The 21,970-nt window shown below is 36.4% G+C and overlaps 3 gene segments (V, D, J or C); all 3 read left to right on the top strand.

Moving 5' to 3' along the window:
• The first annotated feature begins 1,020 nt into the window (after positions 1-1,020).
• On the top strand, positions 1,021-2,328 carry LOC135771013 (immunoglobulin heavy variable 3-11-like). The segment is given in 3 exon segments: positions 1,021-1,036; positions 1,110-1,235; positions 2,015-2,328. Coding segments are annotated over 3 exon segments (456 nt in total).
• Positions 2,329-3,268: 940 nt separating this feature from the next.
• On the top strand, positions 3,269-4,458 carry LOC141281968 (immunoglobulin heavy variable 4-59-like). The segment is given in 3 exon segments: positions 3,269-3,314; positions 3,416-3,571; positions 4,286-4,458. Coding segments are annotated over 3 exon segments (375 nt in total).
• Positions 4,459-11,769: 7,311 nt separating this feature from the next.
• Positions 11,770-12,190, top strand: LOC141281967 (Ig heavy chain V region 914-like). The segment is given in 2 exon segments: positions 11,770-11,788; positions 11,880-12,190. Coding segments are annotated over 2 exon segments (330 nt in total).
• Positions 12,191-21,970: the final 9,780 nt, after the last annotated feature.

Genomic DNA, 21,970 nt, shown 5'->3' with positions numbered 1-21,970 from the left:
ACGTCGGTCGAATCACTTGATTATAGTAGATCTCTCCTGATTCCAGATCTTGAAAATATTTTGTGTCTCCATTAAATGTTGTAATCAATGTCGCAGGATAAATCAGTCCATGTTTTATTCCTGCCTGATGTAGTTTCATTCTTAACTCTTTAAACTGCGCTCTTCTTTTGGACACTTCTGCGGTTAAATCTGGAAAGATTTTAACATTCATCCCTTTGAAATGAAGGACTTTTTCTTGCTTTACTATTTGTAGAATCGCCTCTTTCGCCGCATACCTCTGCATCCTGACGATCATCGGCCTTGAACCATGTTTTGTGACAGGCCCCACTCTATGTGCCGTTTCCACCTCGAGTTTATACGGCAGGTTTTTATCTTTAAATACCTCATTGAAAAAAGACTCCATGAATTCAGTGGGTTTTCCTTTTTCCATATCTTTCTCCAGACCAAATACTCGTAAATTAAATCTTCGGCTGTAACTCTCCAATTTTTCAGTTTTATCCCTCAGTTCTTTGTTTTCTCTCTGGAGAGTTTTACACACGCGCTCCGCTTCATTCATTCTGTCATGCATGCCCGACAGACCCGACTCCACATCAACAAGTTTATCTTTACAATCCTTCAGTCCGAGTTTTAATTCATCAAACTGTGGTTGTAATTTATTCATTGCTTCGTTTATTTCTTCTTTTATTATTGCACGGATCAAGGCAGCTAATTCCACTTTATTTACTTGCGCGGCGTTATTTTCCATTTTACTCTCAGCTGATCCTCTCCCAGCTGTAACAGGTGAGGTAGCAGCAGGACTGGAGGTAACAAGCTGTACTCTTTTCCTCGGCATTCAGTTATCCTTTTCTTTCTTCTTATTATAATGATTTTCTTAACATCAGTAATTCTTCATCAGGAGAACTAAGAAAACTTTCGAACCTTTAAATTTAATTTCGAGGAGATCAGCGTCCCTGGTGTTTCACACGCTCACTCTCTGCAACCGGACATGACCATTTGGTCACTTTCTATCTCTTGCTATTGATGGCTGTCATCTCTTGTAAGTATCTTCTCTTATAGTGTAAACAAATAAAATCTAAGTGATTTATTAAATAATTTATGTCTATTCATAGGTATTGACTCGCAGGTTGTGCTCACACAATCTGAACAGTCAGTAGTTGTGACTCCAGGTGGATCACATAAACTGACCTGTGCCTGCAGTGGATTTACTGTTCAGAGCACTAACATGTACTGGATCCGTCAGGCACCTGGAAAAGGACTTGAATGGATCATATCATTCAGATTCATATAAGAGCTCAGCTCAAGCAGTTCAGGGCAGATTCACAGCATCTAAAGACAACTCGAATCTTTATCTGCATATGAATCAACTGAAGACAGAAGACACAGCAGTTTATTATTGTGCAAGAGATGCACTGTGAAAACTTTAATACAGACAGCTGTTCCAAAACCATCAACAACGAGAGGAGTTTCCTTAAATGGATCAATACAAATACATGGCCTACTTAACTTGGGAAAAGTCAATAAGTCACAAATCTGTGGCTTCAGTCTAAAATAAATTAATATACTGTACTAATATATCTGTGCCTGTAACTGAGTGAGAAGTGAGAAGGCAACATGTTTAAATAAATGACAAACACTCTTGTTATCATTGTATGTAAAGCCATATTTTCAATGAAAGTGACACCTCACTTGGTGTGTGTTTATAAAAGACAATTAGCTCATGCAGATGGGAGGAGAAATAAATGCAAAACTGGGATGTATTTTCTTTATAAGCCACAAAAAAGACGTTGATTTGTGTTTGCACTTACTGACTATCAACAATGACAGCAATAATAAAGGCATTCTTGCTAACATTACTTTTACATGGTCAGTAAGAATTTGTTGAGCAATTAGTTTACTTTTGCTTTGCATTTATTTATATTTGCTTTGAAAATGCAATGTATTAAATGGGTTTATCTGTTTATTTTTATTTTAATTCTGTTTCCATTTGTTTAATTCTTTTTCTTTTTCCACACAGAGATTAATTGTCAAACCTTCACTCAGTCTCAAGCTGTGGTTAAAAGACCTGATGAATCTTTTAAACTGATCTGCACCGCCTCTGGATTTACATTCAGCAGCTACTATGTAGCTGTGGTTAGACAGGCTCCTGGTAAAGGACTGGAGTGGATTGCATACATTGGTACATCCAGCTCTCCAATCTACTATTCCCAGTCAGTTCAGGGAAGATTTATAGTGTCCAGAGACGACTCCAGCAGTCAACTGTATTTACAGATGAACAGTCTGAAGACTGAAGACACAGCTGTGTATTACTGTGCCAGAGATTCACTGTGAATCAGTCCAATGCCAATACAATACAAAAACAGTTCTTCATTCATGCTTGATGTAGTTACTGCTAAACAAATACATTTAACATATATATTGTTATATATGCTTAATTGGAAAAAATTCCAATTCATCTTACATGCAATGTCTTCTTGTTTAATATATTTCTCTTCAGTGTCATTATCACTACCAGCTGAAAATGCCATAATTTATTTGCAGTCGGTTCACAGATATATTGTATTTTTCCAAAAGGTGGCCCTCTTGTTAGTCAATTTACCACACATGTCCATTCCTGGCCTATATAAACTAGTTAAGTCAAACATCACATAACATAAGCAATTCATTAAATATTCACCTAATTTAGGTATTAATGCATGTATATCATCTCAATGTAAAAAAGCTAATAATACAAATAATACTGTCTTCTCAAATTATCTTATCTAAAAGGGTTATGTCCTCTTCTTTACTAACAACAACAGATAACAAATATCTTGGCATATTTAAAAGTCAAACATCACATAGCATATGCATATATTAAAATTTTCACTTTTGTATTAATGCATCCCAATGTAAAGTGTTCTTAATCTACTTTCAAACCAGTATAATTCATGAATGCATGGAAAACATAAAGATAACTGCACAAGGCAACAATAGATACAAACATATGTCATATTGTGTATATAGGTTCATTAGACACTTGGTTAGCCGACTTAAGACAATACGAAATCAAAATGTATAATTACAAATAATACTGTCTTCTCAAATCTTATCTAAAAGGCTATCATAAAACAAATAACAAATAAAATAAATGAAACTAAAAAGCAAAAGTACTTGTGTTAAACATCCTAGAAAAGTTTTATGGCTGTATGCAAATTCAGCACCTGCTCTTTGTACAAAAGTGAAGTCTGTGGATATGTAGGAGAAAGACGAATTCAGCCTAATAACAAACATGATCTTCTCATCGGCTCTACTACTGCTGGCAGCAGCTGCTTCCTGTAAGTTTCATTAACGCTTTTATCACACTAACATAAGATTAATTTCATAACTGTTAACAGAGATTATTATTAATAACACATTCATTCATTGTTTTTCTCAGGTGGGGTTTTCTGTGTTGAGCTCACTCAACCTCCAGCTATGGTTGTTAAACCTCAAGAATCTTTCTCCATCTCCTGCACGATTTCAGTATCAAGCTACTGCATTAACTGGATAAGACAACCAGCTGGAAAAGCACTGGAGTGGCTTGGATATCTTTGTAGTGGTGGTGGCACTAATATAAAAGATTCAATAAAAAACAAGATCAGTTTTACACAGGACACTTCAAAAAACACAGTGTTTTTACAAGGAAGAAATTTTCAGCCTGAAGACACAGCTGTGTATTACTGTGCAAGATATTCACAGTGACAAAAAAAACCACAGCTCAGTGCAAAAACATCTCATGATCACCTATCACTCTGTCTATCTGTTTATTCACACACACATCCCACATGCTTATCTATAGATTAAATGTAGATTTTCATAGTTGTGTTATAGATACATTTACCTAAAAACATTTACCTAAAAAACATTAGTCAGTTTGCTCTTTTAGCAAGTTTGACAAACTTAAACACTGAGAGAAATTTCTCCCCAATTGTTTTTGTCTCTCCAACCAGATGACCCCCAAAGTAGCTACATGAATCTCAGACTGCCCTTCAGAAATCTCTACATGGATAAAAGATATCAGCTACAATTTAGTCACGACTGAATTTCTCATTTTCCCAGCCACTCATAAAACCATAGCTTTGAATTGGTCTGAAATCTTAGGCTGATCATAAATGATCAGCTGACCTTTAAAAACAGCACAATCATACAGGTTTAAATTACATGACACCAGGAATATCAGACCTTTCCTAGCAGCGCATGCGACACAGCTTCATGTTTTGGCTTTTGTCATTTTTAAACTGAATAACTGCAATGTCTTTCTGGCCAGACTACAAGCCTGAAAATATACCAGGGTGCCTAAAGATAGGTCAACAGGGAAGCAGCATCGACAACTACTTTCTGAGAAGCGGGCCGAGTAAGTCGACAGAAGTTCAGCAACAGGACACACACCACAGTCTGCAGGACATCAACACCCCTGCCCCTAAACCCAACCCATCATGACCAACTGCAGAACTTCAGGGGCGAAGGCCATTAGTCGAGTGACAAAAAGCCTGCAACAAGACAATGTGGAAGGAGGCCAACACTATCTCTGCAACATACTGGAAGGGATCAGAGACACAGCCATGAAAACAGCTGGCAAAAGCAGCACTCAGACAAAAGGACATCGTGGGCCGAGCGCAGGAGGGGATGAGTGGTCTTGGCCTTGGGGCCAGTACACCAGTGTTGAGCAAGGCCTCTCCTCTCAGAGATGCAAGATGGTGGTCCAGGAGGTACATCAGGATGAGGAAGCAAGAAGGTGCACCCAAGCTGTGGCACAGGCAAAGCAAGGTGGATGGCATGGGAAGGAGTGGAGAAGAGGAAGATCTCCTGGAAAGAGCTGTGGGAGATGGAGGCATTCACGGCAAACTTTACCATCAGGACTGCCATGGTATGCCAAGGACCCTGCGTGCCCTCTATGCCCAAGTCTAGCAACACTGAAGCACATCTTAGTGGGATGCAAGATCAGCCTCACCCAAGGCAGTTACAACTGGCGGCACAACCAGGTGCTTAAGTGTCTTCCTGCAGTGTTGGAAAGTCGATGGAGAAGTGTGAATTCCCTTCCTCCCACATCATCCCAGTGGCAGCCAACACCATTTGTTCAGGAGGGTGAGGGTCAAGCCAACCTCACCACCATAAGATCAGGCTCTGGTCAGCTGGGCAGAGCACGGGACTGGAAACTGATGGCAAACTTGAACAAGAAATTCTGCTTCCCAGCTAAAATTGCAGCAACCAACCTGCGACCAGACCTTGTTCTGTGGTAAGCCTCACTCAAGATTGTCTACATCATCGAGCTCACCGTGCCATAGGAGGGTGCGGTGGAGTAGGCCTATGAATGGAAAAGGAAGTGGAAGTAGGCTGCAGAGGGTTCGTAGCCACCTCAACATCCACGCTACTCAGGGAGATGGGAGTGTGAGGAAAGGCCCACCTGCAGGCAGTCAAAGACCTCTCTGTGGCTACAGAAGAGGGAAGCCAGTGGCTGTGGGTAAAGAGAAAAGACGTTGCCTGGGTCTTCAAGTGAGTTGATGGCACCTAGGGATTGAACCTGGGACACTGGGATTCACTGCTGAACCCTCTGGAGGTGTCATGGGCCTATCAGCGGAACATCCAGGACGACAACAGTGGGGCCTCTGGCCTTAGTCAAACGGGTTGGCGTGCATGGTCGGGTTGCGGTGAGATTTTGGCGTTTTTTTGTGGTCTTGTGTATTGCGGCAAATAGTATGCCATACAGAACCGTTTGCCACTAAACCTGCATTAACAACGACAGTGGGGCTTCTGGTCTTAGTCACTTGTTACTTTTGTCCCCCTGCTAACACTGTTGCATTATGTTGAAAATTTATATTATTCTAATATGATTTAATTTAATTTCTATAGTGTTCATATGGTTGACAAATGTTTTATGCTAAAAAATGTAAGTTTGTACTATCAGGTTGCCTTTGAAAATTTTTTGAAACTGGAATTTAAAATAAAAATGTAATTTAATTATTTTTTTGCAAAGATAAACATCAATGTTTGCAGTTGCATATTAACAAGGTCATAGTCATGTATATTTACAAAAAACACATGTAACACAGAAATCAATCTTGTTCTGTTGTGTTATTTTTGACCCACCTGTGTGTTACTTTCGTCCCAGCTGACATGATCAAAAGTACAGTGCCACAAACACATATGTATTAAAACATATCAAAATATAGAAGTATGTTTACATTAATTCATTATTCAGAAAATCTCTTGAGCACTGAATACTTTGTAAATCAATTTACTTTTAATGAATTTATCTTAAGACCATCTGCTAAATGACATTTGGATCTGGTGTGAACCTAAGCAAACCAAAATATTGCAGACAGCAGAGGGCTCCCTTTATCCCTATTTAAATAGAGGTGAACCACTTTTGTTTAAACACATCTACATAAGCAAATGCATCAATGCAAAGCTCATCTTCCTTCTCCCCTATATAAATAATCGTTTAATCTAAATTAGAAAAGATGAAAGAAGGAGCAATGATTTTCATAAAGCTTTTTTTGCTTTTGGTAGCTGTAAACAGTAAGTTTATTTACAGTATATTGCATGTTGTTAATGGCAATTTAATAGATTTTTAAAGCAGTGATATTTTTGTCTCTGTGTTTAGGCATTTACTCTCAGGTTGTGCTCACACAATCTGAACAGCCAGTAGTTGTGTCTCCAGGTGGATCACATAAACTGACCTGTGCCTGCAGTGGATTTACTGTTCAGAGCACTAACTTGATCTGGATCCGTCAGGCACCTGGGAAAGGACTTGAATGGATCATTTATTATTATTCAGATACAGATAAGAGCTCAGCTCAGTCAGTTCAGGGCAGATTCACAGCATCTAAAGACAGCTCAAATTTCTATCTGCATATGAATCAACTGAAGACAGAAGACACTGCAGTTTATTATTGTGCAAGACGTGCACTGTGAAAACTTTAATACAGACAGCTGTTCCAAAACCTGTCACTGGGGAGGTACCATTTCAAAAATACACATTTGCATCTAAAGAGTTCATATTAGTATCTCAAAAAAAGAAAGAAAACCATGTATACATACCATATACAGTGCACAGCATAAATGAGTACACCCCCTTTGAAAATTAAGATTTTTCTCCATTTGTTAGTAAATATGAGACCAATTTGCTTTCTTTTTTACAAAACAGTTTTATTAAACAATTACTTTAATTAAAAGTATTGTGGAGGATTTTCTTTTTCCAGGTGGATCATCAAGACTATTGATCCTCCTAGTTGTCAATCAGGAGTGTTGTGCAATTGCATTTTTTTAAAAAGTGGAGAAAGCGGTTCTTTTCTAAAATTCGAGAAACTCCTCCACTATACCTTTAACTAAAGAGTAAAAGTCACTGACCATCTTTACGACACAAAAATAACTAATTTAAATCAAATGGGGTGATGCAAAAATGAGTACACCCTGATGAATATGTTAGCAAAAAAATTAAATAAAGTGTAATTAACAGGAATTCACTAGAAAATTATGAATATAATTAATCATCACACAGGTGGCCACAGGATAACTGGCAATTGAGGGTGGTATTTAAGAGAGAAAATCCACTTTCATGTAATAGTGACAGAATAGCACGATATGGTAAATAAATGTCTCAAGACATGAGAAATAAAATCATTTCTTTGCACAAAATGGTCAATGTTTCAAGATAATTAGTTAAACATTGCTAATAAGTTTGAATACTGTCACCAAAGGGTTCCAAAAATTAAAAAAGGATGGACTTGTGAGAAGCTCTCTGCAATCTCCAGGACATTTACTGAAGTTAACACCTTGTCAAGAGTGTTCTGTGATAAGGGATGTTGAAAAAAATCATCATGCAAGTTCAGCACAGTTGGCTAAATCAATAGAAAGTCAATCTGGAGTGTTTCCTCTGTGACACCACACGACGGAGGTATAGTGCAAAGGACAGCCATGCATGGCTGTCATTCATAGAGAAAGCCACTAGAGCCAATGCACAAAAAGCCTTTTAGAGCTCATTTATTGAGAAAGGTAAAGACTATTGGATCTCTAGCTCTCTACACTTTGGAGTAATGAGACAAAGATGAATCTTTGTGGTTCTGAGGTGTTCCAAACTGTATGGTGTGGCAAAGGTGAGGAGTACAATAAAAAAAATGCATGGTACCAAAAGTAAAGCATGGTGTTGGCAGTGTTCTTCTGTGGGCTTGCATGAGTGCTGCAGGTGTCTGAGAGTTGAATTTTATAGACGGCATCATGAATACACAGATGTACTGTGAAATACTTAAAGAGAAGATGCTACAATCACTCTGTGCCGTTGGTCACCGGGCAATCTTTTAACATGATTGTGACCCAAAACACACATCTAAGGTCACTTATTCATTTTAGAAGAAGCACAGGGTAAAATTGATTCAGACCTCAATCCAGGTTGAGATATGGGGAGTTCTAAAAAGACAAGCAGAACGTTATTTTCCATCCAGGATCTGAAAGAGGTTATTGTTCGGAGAATAAAAGATGTGACTGTATGTTGTCAACTTCTTTATTCAATGTCTAGAAAAATTTGTGCTGTTTTTTTTTAAAGAATGGAGGCCATACAAAATACTAGATTGCTTTTTTAAAAGAATTTTTGTAGGGTGTACTCTTTTTTGCATCACCTCATTTGATTTAAATGTGTTATTTTTCGTATCCTTAAGGTGGTAAGTGACTTTCACTCTTATATTAAGAAACACAAATGTTTTATAAAACTGGTGTGTAAAAATACAGCAAAATGGTCTCATATTTACTAACATATGGAGAAAAATCTTAATTTTCAAAGGGGGTGTACTCATTTATGCTGTGCACTGTACATACTGCAGAAAAGCATTTCACTATTTTAAGTTGAGATCCAAAATTTCATTGCACAATTGGTTTTTATAGTCTTTTTTACATTAAACATTCAAGTAATAATGGACTGAGCTCTCTTCTTTCTAACAAGATCAATTACCACCCCACATTGGAAATAAGTGCATGATAACAAAATATGTGGAAGAACATTGCTAGAATATAAATAATATATTCTACACTGTAAAAAAAAAAAAATCAGTAGAAATTACAATGGTATTGCAGCTGGGTTGATGGTAAATTACCGTAGATTTAAATTTAAGTTATTTACTGGAAAGAGTTTGTTCAAAGTTGAATACATTTTAAATATTAACAAGTCTTTATGTTTACAGAATAACAGCCTCATGCAAAGCATTCTGGGAACCAGAAATCATCATCAAACTTTTTCTGTTTTTTGCTTCAGATTTTGTTTCCCAGAATGTTTTGCTTGATGCTGTTTTTCTAGTTTTATTCTGTAAAGACAAAGACTTGTAAATGTTTAATGTTTATTTAACTTTGAACAAATGTTGCCAGCAATAACATAAATTTAAATCTACGGTAAGTTACCGGGAACCCAGCTGCAAATTTCTACGGATTTTTTTTACAGTGTAAAAGGTAGCGCCTGGATACTGAATTTCTAATGAAATCTTTTAATAACAGTAGCCTACTGACTAAAGTTTACAATTAAAATGGTTTCACTATAAATGCATTAAATTGTAAATTAAAAACATACAAAAAATGTCCATACAATAAGTGATAGTGAATAACGAACAAAGAAAGAACGAAAGTGGAGAAGAAAGAGAGGCGACGGGACGCTTGGCCGGATGGCCAGAACCCCAGAGCTCAGCCCAAAGGAAGAAAATAGACAGAGCATATTCAACTTTCCCTTATCTTTTCCTTGACCATGTGACTAAACCCAACTTGATACAATCAATTTGACCAGTAAGAAAACCACCTTGAACCACCACTGTGTGGATAAACAACTCTTTCAAAAGACATTGATCACCTAAATGAGCACAATAATGCAAATTATACCTTATGGGAAGGAAGCGGGTGTTGTGACCAGTGTTGGGAGTAACGCATTACAAAATATAATATATTACAGTAATATATTAGTTTTTGCTGTAACGCAGTAATATAACGCATTACTAATAAAATTTTGGTAATATTTTACTCGTTACAGTCTTAGTAACGAGCGCGTTACAACAATGCATTTCAAAAATAGACGTGTAATTTTTTTTTTTTTTTTTTTTGACCAATGCGCGCGACCAGCATCCACACAGGAAAAAGCTGCGGGTAAAATAGTAATGGCTGCGTCCCAAACAGCATACTTCCATACTATATAGTAGGCGAAAATCACTACTTCTCGTACTCTTTGCCTACTATATAGTATGGAAGTAGGCGGTTTGGGACGCAGCGTATGTCTGTTTCCAGGTGCTGTATGTCCAGCATGTTCATTTTTACTTTAATTTTGTATTTGACGCGTTTCTTAAAGAGCCGAATCTGGGAAGTCCGCGGCTGTATAAGCATTGACTAAAGTGGTCGCAATCAGGTCCGGTAGCGCCGCACACGCAAAATTCTGCGAATGAGAGCACTAAGTAAAAGCAACAGAAAGTTTCTATCGGTCTCCTGTGCTGCTTGAACCTTAGAAGTAAAGAGACTTTTAGAAATCTTGCCAGTAAAATCCATTTCACCACACCAGCAATGACAAGATAAGCTAACGTTATGGTTACAGTCCATATACATAATAGATTGCTAGGCTATTCCTATGCTATCTACAGTTTTTATTACAAACAGCAACCTAAACTACAACATAACATAAATGTAGACTTAAACATGGTTATTTAAATAGTACATTGAAACATCACTGGTTAAAGTGTTTACCAGCCTTTGTATGGGAGCCTATATTCATTGTTTGGCAAAAAGCAGTGTTCCTCTGCTTGTCTGTGTTGTATTAAGCAATTATGTTAACCTACATGTAATCCTTATATTGTACTGAAATGAGCTGTATGCCTTGAGGCCTGATCCTCCAATAGCACTTTTTTGATAAGTTGTGTCAACCCAGTGCATGCCAGGTTTGTGCTGTGAATCTGAATTAAAAGTGAATTAAAGAATAGAAATGAAAAGCGGATGAGTGTCTTGCCATGTTATTAGTCTATAGGTTGCATTAGTGGGCTCTAACTTTATTGTGTTTGGTATGTGTACCATCATTTACCAGACTTTTACCAGATCATTTGTCCATGTTTATGACTCTTGACAGTCATTGTTACTGTTTTTTTGCCATAAGTCTTCACTGTGCCTATTCAATGCTCGAGGGCCAACACATAACTTCTAGATCTATAAGCATCAATAAACTACATTTTAACATTTTATAATGCCACGTCATACTTCTGTTATTTTGATGAAAGTAACTCAAAAGTAACGCAAAAGTAGTGTAACTCATTACAGTTCAGAGACAGTAATACTGTAATGTAACTAATTACTTTCAAATGACAGTAATTTGTAATATATAATGTATTACACTTTGGAAGTAACTTGCCCAACACTGGTTGTGACAGAGTAATAAATTCCTTAATTTACTTGACTCTAAAAGATGCAATTATTTAATTTCTTAATATGGCAATGTTACGAATTATGACACAGAAAATTTTACACACTACTTATATACTTATATACTGTGATCTTTTGCAGTTTTTGAGTTTTAAAAGATCATACAAAATATAATAAAATTTATATTTCTTAACCAGTGCTGATGCACAAGAGGGCATCCAAGTCATTATTCAAGTTAATATTTAGAGGCGGGATTATACAAATTAATTTTCCTTCAAATGCTTATAGTCCTATTAGCAGTGATGAATCTCTGCACAGATCAACATCTCCACAATAATTAAGACTAGCAATATGGAGCATGATATTTTGGGATTTACAATAATGTTACTGGTTGCTCAAAGTACGTTTTGAGTTTTAAGGCTTTGCATATAAATCTACACAAGTGAATCAGTTAATTGTATTTTATCTTGTTTATTTGTTTTATTTTGCAGATTGTTGGTGTCGATCATTGATTCAGTCAGAATCAGTGATCATTGAACCTGGAAAATCACACACATTGACCTGTACAGCCTCTGACTTAGACTTTGATGACCGCTGGTTGGGCTGGAACAAACAAACATCAGGAAAAGGGCTGGAATGGGTTGCAGCAATCAGTAGCTCCCATACTAAATATTACTCCAGTGCTGTTGAAGGAAGGTTCACCATCTCCAGAGACAACAGTAAGAAGCAGGTGTATCTGCATATGGGCAGTTTAAAGAAGGAAGACACTGCTGTGTATTACTGTGCCAGAGAGCCACAGTGACAAAAGAGACTGCAGTGTTGTGCAAAAAACAGTCCAGCAGTATAAATAAACTTTCACAAGAAATTGTGTACTGTAACTACTGAGCCTGAAAATGTATTATTGGCACTTTTACTCAGTTCAGTTTATATAACATCTGGCTGATGATGGATTATGTTATTGAAGTTTATTACCCTCCCGTTAACTCAACTTGACACACATGTACAGTAGTATGATAACTGATTATGCTTTCAAGAATTAAACCATGAATAAATATACAGAAGAAAGATGTATATCACTAAAAATACGGTCACTTTGCTCGTACATCAAATATTTGGCCCTGTGTTTTTCTTGTGTCTACTTTCATTTGGTGGTTGTACTGCATACTAATGGCTTACTGTACAACGCAGATGCAAATTTTAGGGAGGGTCAGTATCTCACCTACTCTCAAAAGATAATAAAATGAACTCTCATTTGAGGTTTGTCCTTAGTGACTGAACCTTTTTCAATACAGTGTAATTTGATCTGTTTTACTGTGTAGACTGTTCATTTTGACAATCTTGTTGCAGTAATGGAAATACTACAGTATGGGATTCTGCTGATGATTATTTCATGTGAGAAATTCCCACAATATTGTATTATTATTGTGATGTCAGTGTTGTACAGTATATTATCTAACATTCATAACATTCATGTTTTTCAGATGTTAGTGGTCAGTCATTGACATCTTCTGAATCTGTGATGAAGAAACCTGGAGAATCAGTCACTCTGTCCTGTACTGTGTCTGGATTCTCTATGGGCTACGCCATGCACTGGATCCGTCAGAAACCACAGAGAGGACTGGAATGGATCGGGCTAATTGATGGTGGCACTGGCACTATTTTTGCTCAGTCTCTTCAGGGTCAATTCTCCATTACTAAAGACACCAGCAAAAACATACTGTACCTGCAGATAAAAAGCCTAAAGGCTGAGGACACAGCTGTGTATTATTGTGCAAGAGACTCACAGTAAGACAGAAGACTGAAGTGCTGCACAAAAACTGATCATGCTACAGTATCTCTACATGAAAACTCTCAAATCTCAGACAATCAAATTTGTGTTGCAGTGTACTGTATACTTCAGCTAACAGCACTTACTCTGTGTAATGTACCAAAAACGTAGCCTACAAAACTTTTGAGAAAAGCAAAGTCACGGATCTCTGGCTAAATGCATACTATACATATACTGTACTACCATCTCTGTGCTTGTAATCATTAATACATATTTTCATCAACTTTTAAATTCAAAGGGCTCCATTTTAACAATCTATGCACATATTTGATATAAGACAATATTCTTAATGCACATTACACCAAAAACACCTATGACCTAAAAGAATACAGTAAGTGCAACCCTTTTGGACCATGCATCTGGTGCACCAGCTGCTCTTTCCATCATTAAACTAACAGGAGTGGATATAAGCAAGCCCTAAGTGCATCTGCGCCATACGCTTCAGAACCTGTATTTATAATAAAGCCCATTTACTTTTAACCAGGTTTTAGTTGGGCAATGGCACAATAATTATTAGTTGTCTCAAAATAGCAATGCACCAACAATCGTATATAAACACACCTCGTTCTCAGACCAGCACACCCATAGGCAAACTGATGGGTGCAAGTGCATTTGCTACAGTACTCAAACAATGTGCTGCTGGATGTGAAAATCATAACTGCGTCAGGCTGAAACTAGCCTAAAAAACACTTGATTCGTGCCTGGAGTCACATGCGCCCAGTGTTTGATGGGCCCTACATTTTTCAACATGTCAAAGGCTGGTGATCTGATGAATTAATGTGCTAAACGTTTTCTTTTTGCTTTGTGCTCTGCTTTGCTATTTTAGGCAACATGATTTAGTTAAATGCAGCTGATAAACCCTCTTGTAATCAATGTATGAGAAGCCATATTTTCCACAGACATCTGTTTCTATCTGTGTCTGAGTAATGAAAGTGACGCCTCACTTGCTGTGTGTTTATAAAAGGCAATTAGCTCATGCAGATGGGAGGAGAGATAAATGCAAAACTGGGATGTATTTTCTTTATAAGCCACAAAAGTCAATTTGTGTTTGCGCTTACTGACTTGTAGTTACTGGTTTGAACAATCAACAATGACAGCAATAATAAAGGCATTCTTGCTAACATTACTTTTACATGGTCAGTAAAAATGCCATTTGTTGAGCAGTTTGCTTACAATTTTTTTTTGCTTTGCAAGTATTTATATTTGCTTAATGAAATCAATGTTTTAATTCTGTTTATCTGTTTAATTTTATTTGAATTCTTTTTTAATTCTGTTTTAATTCTTTTTATCTTTTCAAACAGAGATTGATTGTCAAACCTTCACTCAGTCTCAAGCTGTGGTTAAAAGACCTGATGAATCTTTTAAACTGATCTGCACCGCCTCTGGATTTACATTCAGCAGCTACTATGCAGCTGTGGTTAGACAGGCTCCTGGTAAAGGACTGGAGTGGATTGCATTCATCAGTACATCCAGCACTCCAATCTACTATTCCCAGTCAGTTCAGGGAAGATTCACAGTGACCAGAGACGACTCCAGCAGTCAACTGTATCTACAGATGAACAGTCTAAAGGCTGAAGACACAGCTGTGTATTACTGTGCCAGAGAGTCACTGTGAATCAGTCCAGTGTCAGTATAATACAAAAACAGTTCCTCATTCATGTTTGATAGTTACTGCTAAACAGACATATTTAACTTATATAGTATTGTTATATGCTTCAAACCCAATTTATATTACACATGACATTCAATGTTTACTTGTTTAAAATGTTTGTCATCATTTTCAATGTCACTATACCAGCTGAAAAAGTCACAATTAATCTGATGTCAGTCCACAGATATATTGTTTTATCCAAAATTTTGATAGTCAAATGAAAACGTTTGATTACAAATAATACTGTCTTTTCAAATTATCTTATCTAAAATGCTTTCATCTCTCTAACAACAAAAAATAACAAATAAAATAAATACAATTGAAAGCAAATGTACTTGTGTTGAACATCCTGTAAAATTGTTATGGCTGTATGCAAATTCACCACCTGCTCTTTGAACAGAAGCGAAGTCTGTGGATCTGTAAAAGAAAAACAAATTCAGCCTAATAACAAACATGATCTTCTCATCGGCTCTACTACTGCTGGCAGCAGCTGATTCCTGTAAGCTTTACTCATTTTATATTAATAACACATTCATTTATTGTTTTAATAATAATAATAATAATAATAATGCTATGGTTGTTAAACCTCAAGAATCTTTCTCCATCTCCTGCACGATTTCAGTATCAAGCTACTGCATTCACTGGATAAGACAACCAGCTGGAAAAACACTGACACAGCTTCATGTTCTGACTTTTGTCATGTTTAGACTGGATAACTGCAATGCTCTTCTGGTCTCAACCTGTGCTTAACCTCTGGAAAACTTTGCTCATATTTACTACTTAAAAGTTGGGACATAATACAGCAGTTAAATTCCTGGAAAGTGTTAAGATTACTCCAGGACTAGGCCTTAAATCTCTAACTACATTTAGGTTGTTTCTACACACAAACCTTACAATAAACATTACTGGTGTGCATCTAAAGATAAAACAATGGCATTCATATACTTAAAGATGTCCGCGCAAGATGTTTTCAGATAAGACAGCTCATGCGTTTTAGTCATGGGTTTAGGGTAAGAACAACTTTTTGTTATATAAAAATGACACCCTAACCCAAACCCCAACTCTAACCCCAACTCCAAGCGACCATGGCTTAAATATATACAAAAACATAGAGAAACCTGTATATTAAATAACCTACTTAAACAAATCTGAAATCTAACCCTAAACCCAAGCGAAATGGTTTGAAAAACAGAAAACAAATGAGAAAACAATAAATAAAACGACATGAAACGATTCGCCATATAAGTGAATGGGAAGGACTGGCGTATCATATGCACGCAAAATCGGAATTTGGCGTATCTATTGCACGATAATCACACTGCGTGTCATTTGTACGCATCTTGGTGAGAACGGGTAGGTTTTAGTCTAGGACTAAGCTTAACCTCTTAAGCAGAGATTTGGCCTACCCTACAAAAGCCCACATGCAGAGGTGTACATACAAAAGTTTGGTATCATTATACAGGAAACCCTTTGTCTGAATTATAAGTTAACTCTCTTTGTTTGATTCCAGCAAATGTCAGCTTACAGAGGGAAAATGAATTTTTTCTCTATCATAATTTGTTCAAAAGTTATTCTATTCCAACTCAAGGGGGGAAAAATACCCTTTTGTATTTAATATTCGCCTAAAATATTTGAATTGTCCCTATAACCACATACAGTGGAATAAATGCAATGTCTTTATATCATTTTACAGAAAACCCTTTGAAGTTACATAAAAAGCATGCTGTTTGTGACAAATATTGTTATTTATGTTGTTTTTCATTTGATGAACCACCAAATTTTCTTATTTGTGTGTTATAAACACTATCTTTGAAAGTGGATACTCTGGATCTGTGTGCTCTACTGCAGACAATTCTGGTTGTTACCAGCAGCAGGCAGGAATCACCCCTCAAAAAAGTCTCTTTAGCATGTCGAATTCAAAAGTTATTCTTATTTTACTGAAGGGTGTGAAAATACATTTTTCATATAAAAATACTTTTTGTACTGCAAATGCACTGCAAATTTCCACCCCTTCTTTGGTAACAAAAACATACTGTACAGTCATAATAAAAGGCTGTCTGAGTCAGTAGAGAAAAATACAAACACATCCATAATCATGTGCTGTTTATCAGTATTGCTGATTCTGGCAGCTCTATTCTGTGAGTATAAAACTGAACATAATATACACATCATGACTAATGTTAATTTCAGTGATATTTCTGTTTGTTCACAGCTGTTGAGTGCATTCAACTAGATCAACCTGCAGTCATTGTTATTAAACCTGGGGAAACATTTTCCATCCCCTGTAAGATTACTGGATATTCAGCCTCAGGTGGTGGCTACACAAACTGGATACGACACTCAAGCGGCAGATCGATGGAATGGATCGGATGGTTTTATTCTTCTAGTAGCAATGGTGTCAAAGATTCATTGAAGAATAAGATCAGTTTCTCAGCTGAATCCTCCAGCAACACAGTGTCCTTAACAGGAAAAACTTTTTGACAATTTGTAAAAATGTTTTATTTGTTGACATAATTTATTTTATTTGATATTTAATTCATGTTAAGACTATCTACTTAATGACATTTATATCTGGTGTGAACCTTAGTAAAACTTAATTATTGCAGACACCAGAGGGCTCCCTTTCTATTTAAATAACAACTGAGGTGAACTACTTTTGTTTGAACACATCTACATAAGCAAATCGTCAATGCAAAGCTCATCTTCCTTCTCCTCTATATAAATAATTGTTTAATCTAAACTTGAAAAGAGGAAAGGAGGAGCAATGGTTTTCATAAAGCTTTTTTTGCTTTTGGTAGCTGTAAACAGTAAGTTTATTTACAGTATATTGCATGTTGTTAATGGCAATTGAATAGATTTTTAAAGCAGTGATATTTTTGTCTCTGTGTTTAGGCATTTACTCTCAGGTTGTGCTCACACAGTCTGAACAGTCAGTAGTTGTGTCTCCAGGTGGATCACATAAACTGACCTGTGCCTGCAGTGGATTTACTGTTCAGAGCACTAACATGTTCTGGATCCGTCAGGCACCTGGGAAAGGACTTGAATGGATCATTTATTATTATTCAGATACAGATAAGAGCTCAGCTCAGTCAGTTCAGGGCAGATTCACAGCATCTAAAGACAGCTCGAATTTCTATCTTCATATGAATCAACTGAAGACAGAAGACACTGCAGTTTATTATTGTGCAAGATATGCACTGTGAAAACTTTAATACAGACAGCTGTTCCAAAACCATCAACAATGAGGAGGAGTCAAACTATGTAGTCAGAAAAAAATGTCAAACTATGGCCCTAGCTGGCAATGTGGTGGTACCATTACATATTTGCACCTAAAAAGTGCATATTACTTACTCAACAATACATATTGGTATGTATACATACAGTATCTGTCTAAATTGTGCTTATTACTATTTTAAAGGGTGACAGCCTGAAATATTTTTTCTGGCAGTGCAGATAGTTTCTTATGCTGGAGCTGCATCCTGAGAAGGGGTCAGGCCACAAAAGTAATGTAAGGACTTACATGCAAATAAATAGGGCTGGGCAAATCGATTTTTCGATTAATCATTTTTTTAAACGTGGTCGATTCAGAATCGATTCTCAAAGAGCAGAATCGATTTTTTTTCTTTCATATTTATTTCTGCAAACATTGAATGAAAGATTAACATTAATAGAATTACTAGTCTTCTTCACTAGATGTCACCCTCTTTTTTGTGTAGCGCATGTTACCAAGGAGCAAGAGGCAAGCCTGTCATTCATTCATTCAGTGCTTAAAATAGCGGTTTCAGGTGCTTCATCAATTTTATTAGTTACCCACTTGTAACCTGCTGTTCACTGTTCTTTTTATTAATATAGTATTTGTATTAAATCTATATTCATTGAATCGAGAATCGAAATCGAATCGATTTGGTAGCTTGTGAATCGAAATCGAATCGAGCTGCAAAATCTGAATCGATACCCAGCCCTACAAATAAAGCTAGCATAGTTTAAATAAAATGCAAAAAAATCATATTACTCTGTAAAGTTCAGACCCATCACTTCATTGCACATTTGCATTTAATAGCCTTCTTTACAGTACAATATACATTCAACTAATAATGGACTGCTTTCTTCTTTCTAACAGAGGTTGTTTTTGTACTGTACATTACATTTGGGATTTACTGTATATGCACTCTTGATGTAGGACTTCATCACAGTGACAATTCGTTGATTTGATTATATGGGAGGATTCACTACAGTGGTTCAGGCTGTGGGAATCCTAAAATGATTGCTGTAAAACTGTGTATTTCTCATCAATTACCACCCTTCTGCTCAGTGGCGGCCTTTCACAAAAACTTAGGGTATGGCGAAATTTCATCGTACAAGAAGGCCATTCTCAAATAACGAATTTATGAACCCACATTATATGTACTTCACCAACCTGTACAAAATCATACTAAGATTGCACGGATGTACACTTACAGACAAAAATACGGAAGCAACAAATGAAAAACAAAAATAAAAACTGAAAATCATGGTTGTTTAATAATGCTTTTAAAATGTTGTAATTCTTAACTAAGTGCAACTCCAGCAAAAGATAAACTAAAACAAGATAATATCAAAACAAAACATACTGTGACCTTCCTTCAGAAATCTTGTCATGACAACCGCCAATAAACACTTAATAAACACACAATAAAGACTTTGAAATGATGTGACAGAGCACAACTCCAACTAAGACTAAAACACTAAATAAACTCCTATTAAAACAGGGCTAAATGCAAAAGTGTTATTTTTTTGGTCATGCAGTTTTTATTGCCATATTCAAAAAAAGTGCTCAAATAATTAAAACAATTCACTTTGACTGCGCTACAATTTCCCAGTGTAAAAGAACATGTTTATTTATTCACAGAGAACAAATCATACTACTTCTGGAATAATGTATGCAATATGCATATCTCGAGTGTGGGGGAGAACCGAGTCTGCTTGAATGTTAAAACCAAAAAGGATTTTATACTGGCGAAAAATAAAGATTATAACAGCAGCGGTCATCATGAGACCTCCTGCAGGGGGAACCCCACTATTATAGATTGTGTTCGACTTCAAGCTGCGCTGCAAGAACGACAGGCTGATGACATCAAAGTATCGAAAGGGTGAGTCAAGAAGTCATCGAAAAAGTTTGCTTTCGAAAAACTTTGATGTCATCCGCCTGTCAGTTCCTGTGTTATAGCATGAAGTCGAACACATATGTAAATAATTTCTGATGGCCAGAACCCCAGAGCTCAGCCCAAAGGAAGAAAATAGACAGAGCATATTCAACTTTCCCTTATCTTTTCTTTGACCATGTGTATAAACCCAACTTGATACAATCAATTTGACTAGTTAGAAAACCACCTTAAACCACCACTGTATGGATAAACAACTCTGTCAAACGTCTTTGATCACCTAAATGAGCACAATGATGCAAATTATACCTTATGGGAAGAAACGGGCGTTGTGACAGAGTAATAAATTCCTTAATTAACTCGACTCACAATAACACAATACTGTTATCTTTTGCAGTTTTTGAGTTTTGAAAGATTATACAAAATATAATAAAACTAATATTTCTTCACCAATGTTGATGCACAAGAGGGCATCAAAGTCATTACTCAAGTCGATATTTAGAGGCGGGATTATACAAATGTTCAGTAGTATGAAAACTGATTATGCTATCAAGAATTAGACCATGAATAAATATACAGAAGAAAGATGAATATCACTGAAAATATGGTAACTTTGCTCGTAAATAAAATATTTGACCCTGTGTTTTTCTTGTGTCTACTGTCATTTGGTGGTTGTACTGCATACTAATGGCTTACTGTACAACGCAGATGCAAATTTTAGGGAGTGTCAGTAGCTCACCTACTCTCAAAAGATAATAAACTGATCCCTCATTTGAGGTTTCTCCTTAGTGACTGAATCTTTTTCAATACAGTGTAATTTGATCTGTTTTACTGTGTAGACTGTTAATTTTGACAATCTTGTTGCAGTAATGGAAATACTACAGTATGGGATTCTGCTGATGATTATTTCATGTGAGAAATTCCCACATTATTGTATTATTATTGTGATGTCAGTGTTGTACAGTATATTATCTAACATTCATAACATTCATGTTTTTCAGATGTTAGTGGTCAGTCATTGACATCTTCTGAATCTGTGGTGAAGAAACCTGGAGAATCAGTCACTCTGTCCTGTACTGTGTCTGGATTACATTTAAGCACTTACCACATGCACTGGATCCGTCAGAAACCACAGAGAGGACTGGAATGGATCGGAGGAATTGATAGTGGCACTGGCACTTATTTTGCTCAGTCTCTTGAGGGTCAATTCTCCATTACTAAAGACACCAGCAAAAACACACTGTACCTGCAGATAAAAAGCCTAAAGGCTGAGGACACAGCTGTGTTTTATTGTGCAAGAGAGTCACTGTTAGACACAAGACTAAAGTGCTGCACAAAAACTACACTCTAAAAATGTCTGGGTTATTTTTGACACAAAATAGGTAAATATTGGACAGAACACATGCTGGTTTAAAACTTATCCCATACTGGGTTAAAAATAACCCAATGTTGGGATGTTTTTATGAAACCATGGATTATAGTAACCCAACAGTTGAGTTAAAACAACCCAGCTTTGGTAAATTTTAACCCAGCGGTGTGCTCTGTCCAATATTTACCTATTATGTGTCAAAAATAACCCAGCCATTTTAGAGTGTAAACATGATATCTCTACATGAAAACTTTGAAATCTTTGGACAATCAAATTTGTGTTACTGTGTAGCCTACTGTATACTTCGGCTCACAGCACCTTAAATAAAAAAATACATTTATGACTTATTTTACACAATACATGATCGATACACAATCTAATGACATTGACTGAAAAGGTGAAAATTTTTATTTTGAAGACTCTGTGTAATGCATTCATATATTGTGCTACCATCTCTGTGCCTTTAACCATTAATACATATTTTTATCAACTTTTATAGTCAAAGGGGCCCATTTTAACAATCTATGCACATATTCTACATAAGCCAATATTCTTAATGCACGTTACACTAAAAAAAACCTATGACTTATTAA

The sequence above is a fragment of the Paramisgurnus dabryanus genome, chromosome 3 (assembly GCF_030506205.2).
Source record: "Paramisgurnus dabryanus chromosome 3, PD_genome_1.1, whole genome shotgun sequence".
In the NCBI taxonomy this organism is placed as follows: domain Eukaryota; kingdom Metazoa; phylum Chordata; class Actinopteri; order Cypriniformes; family Cobitidae; genus Paramisgurnus; species Paramisgurnus dabryanus.
Note: the sequence above shows the minus strand (reverse complement) of the source record. Positions and strands in the feature narration are given on the sequence as shown.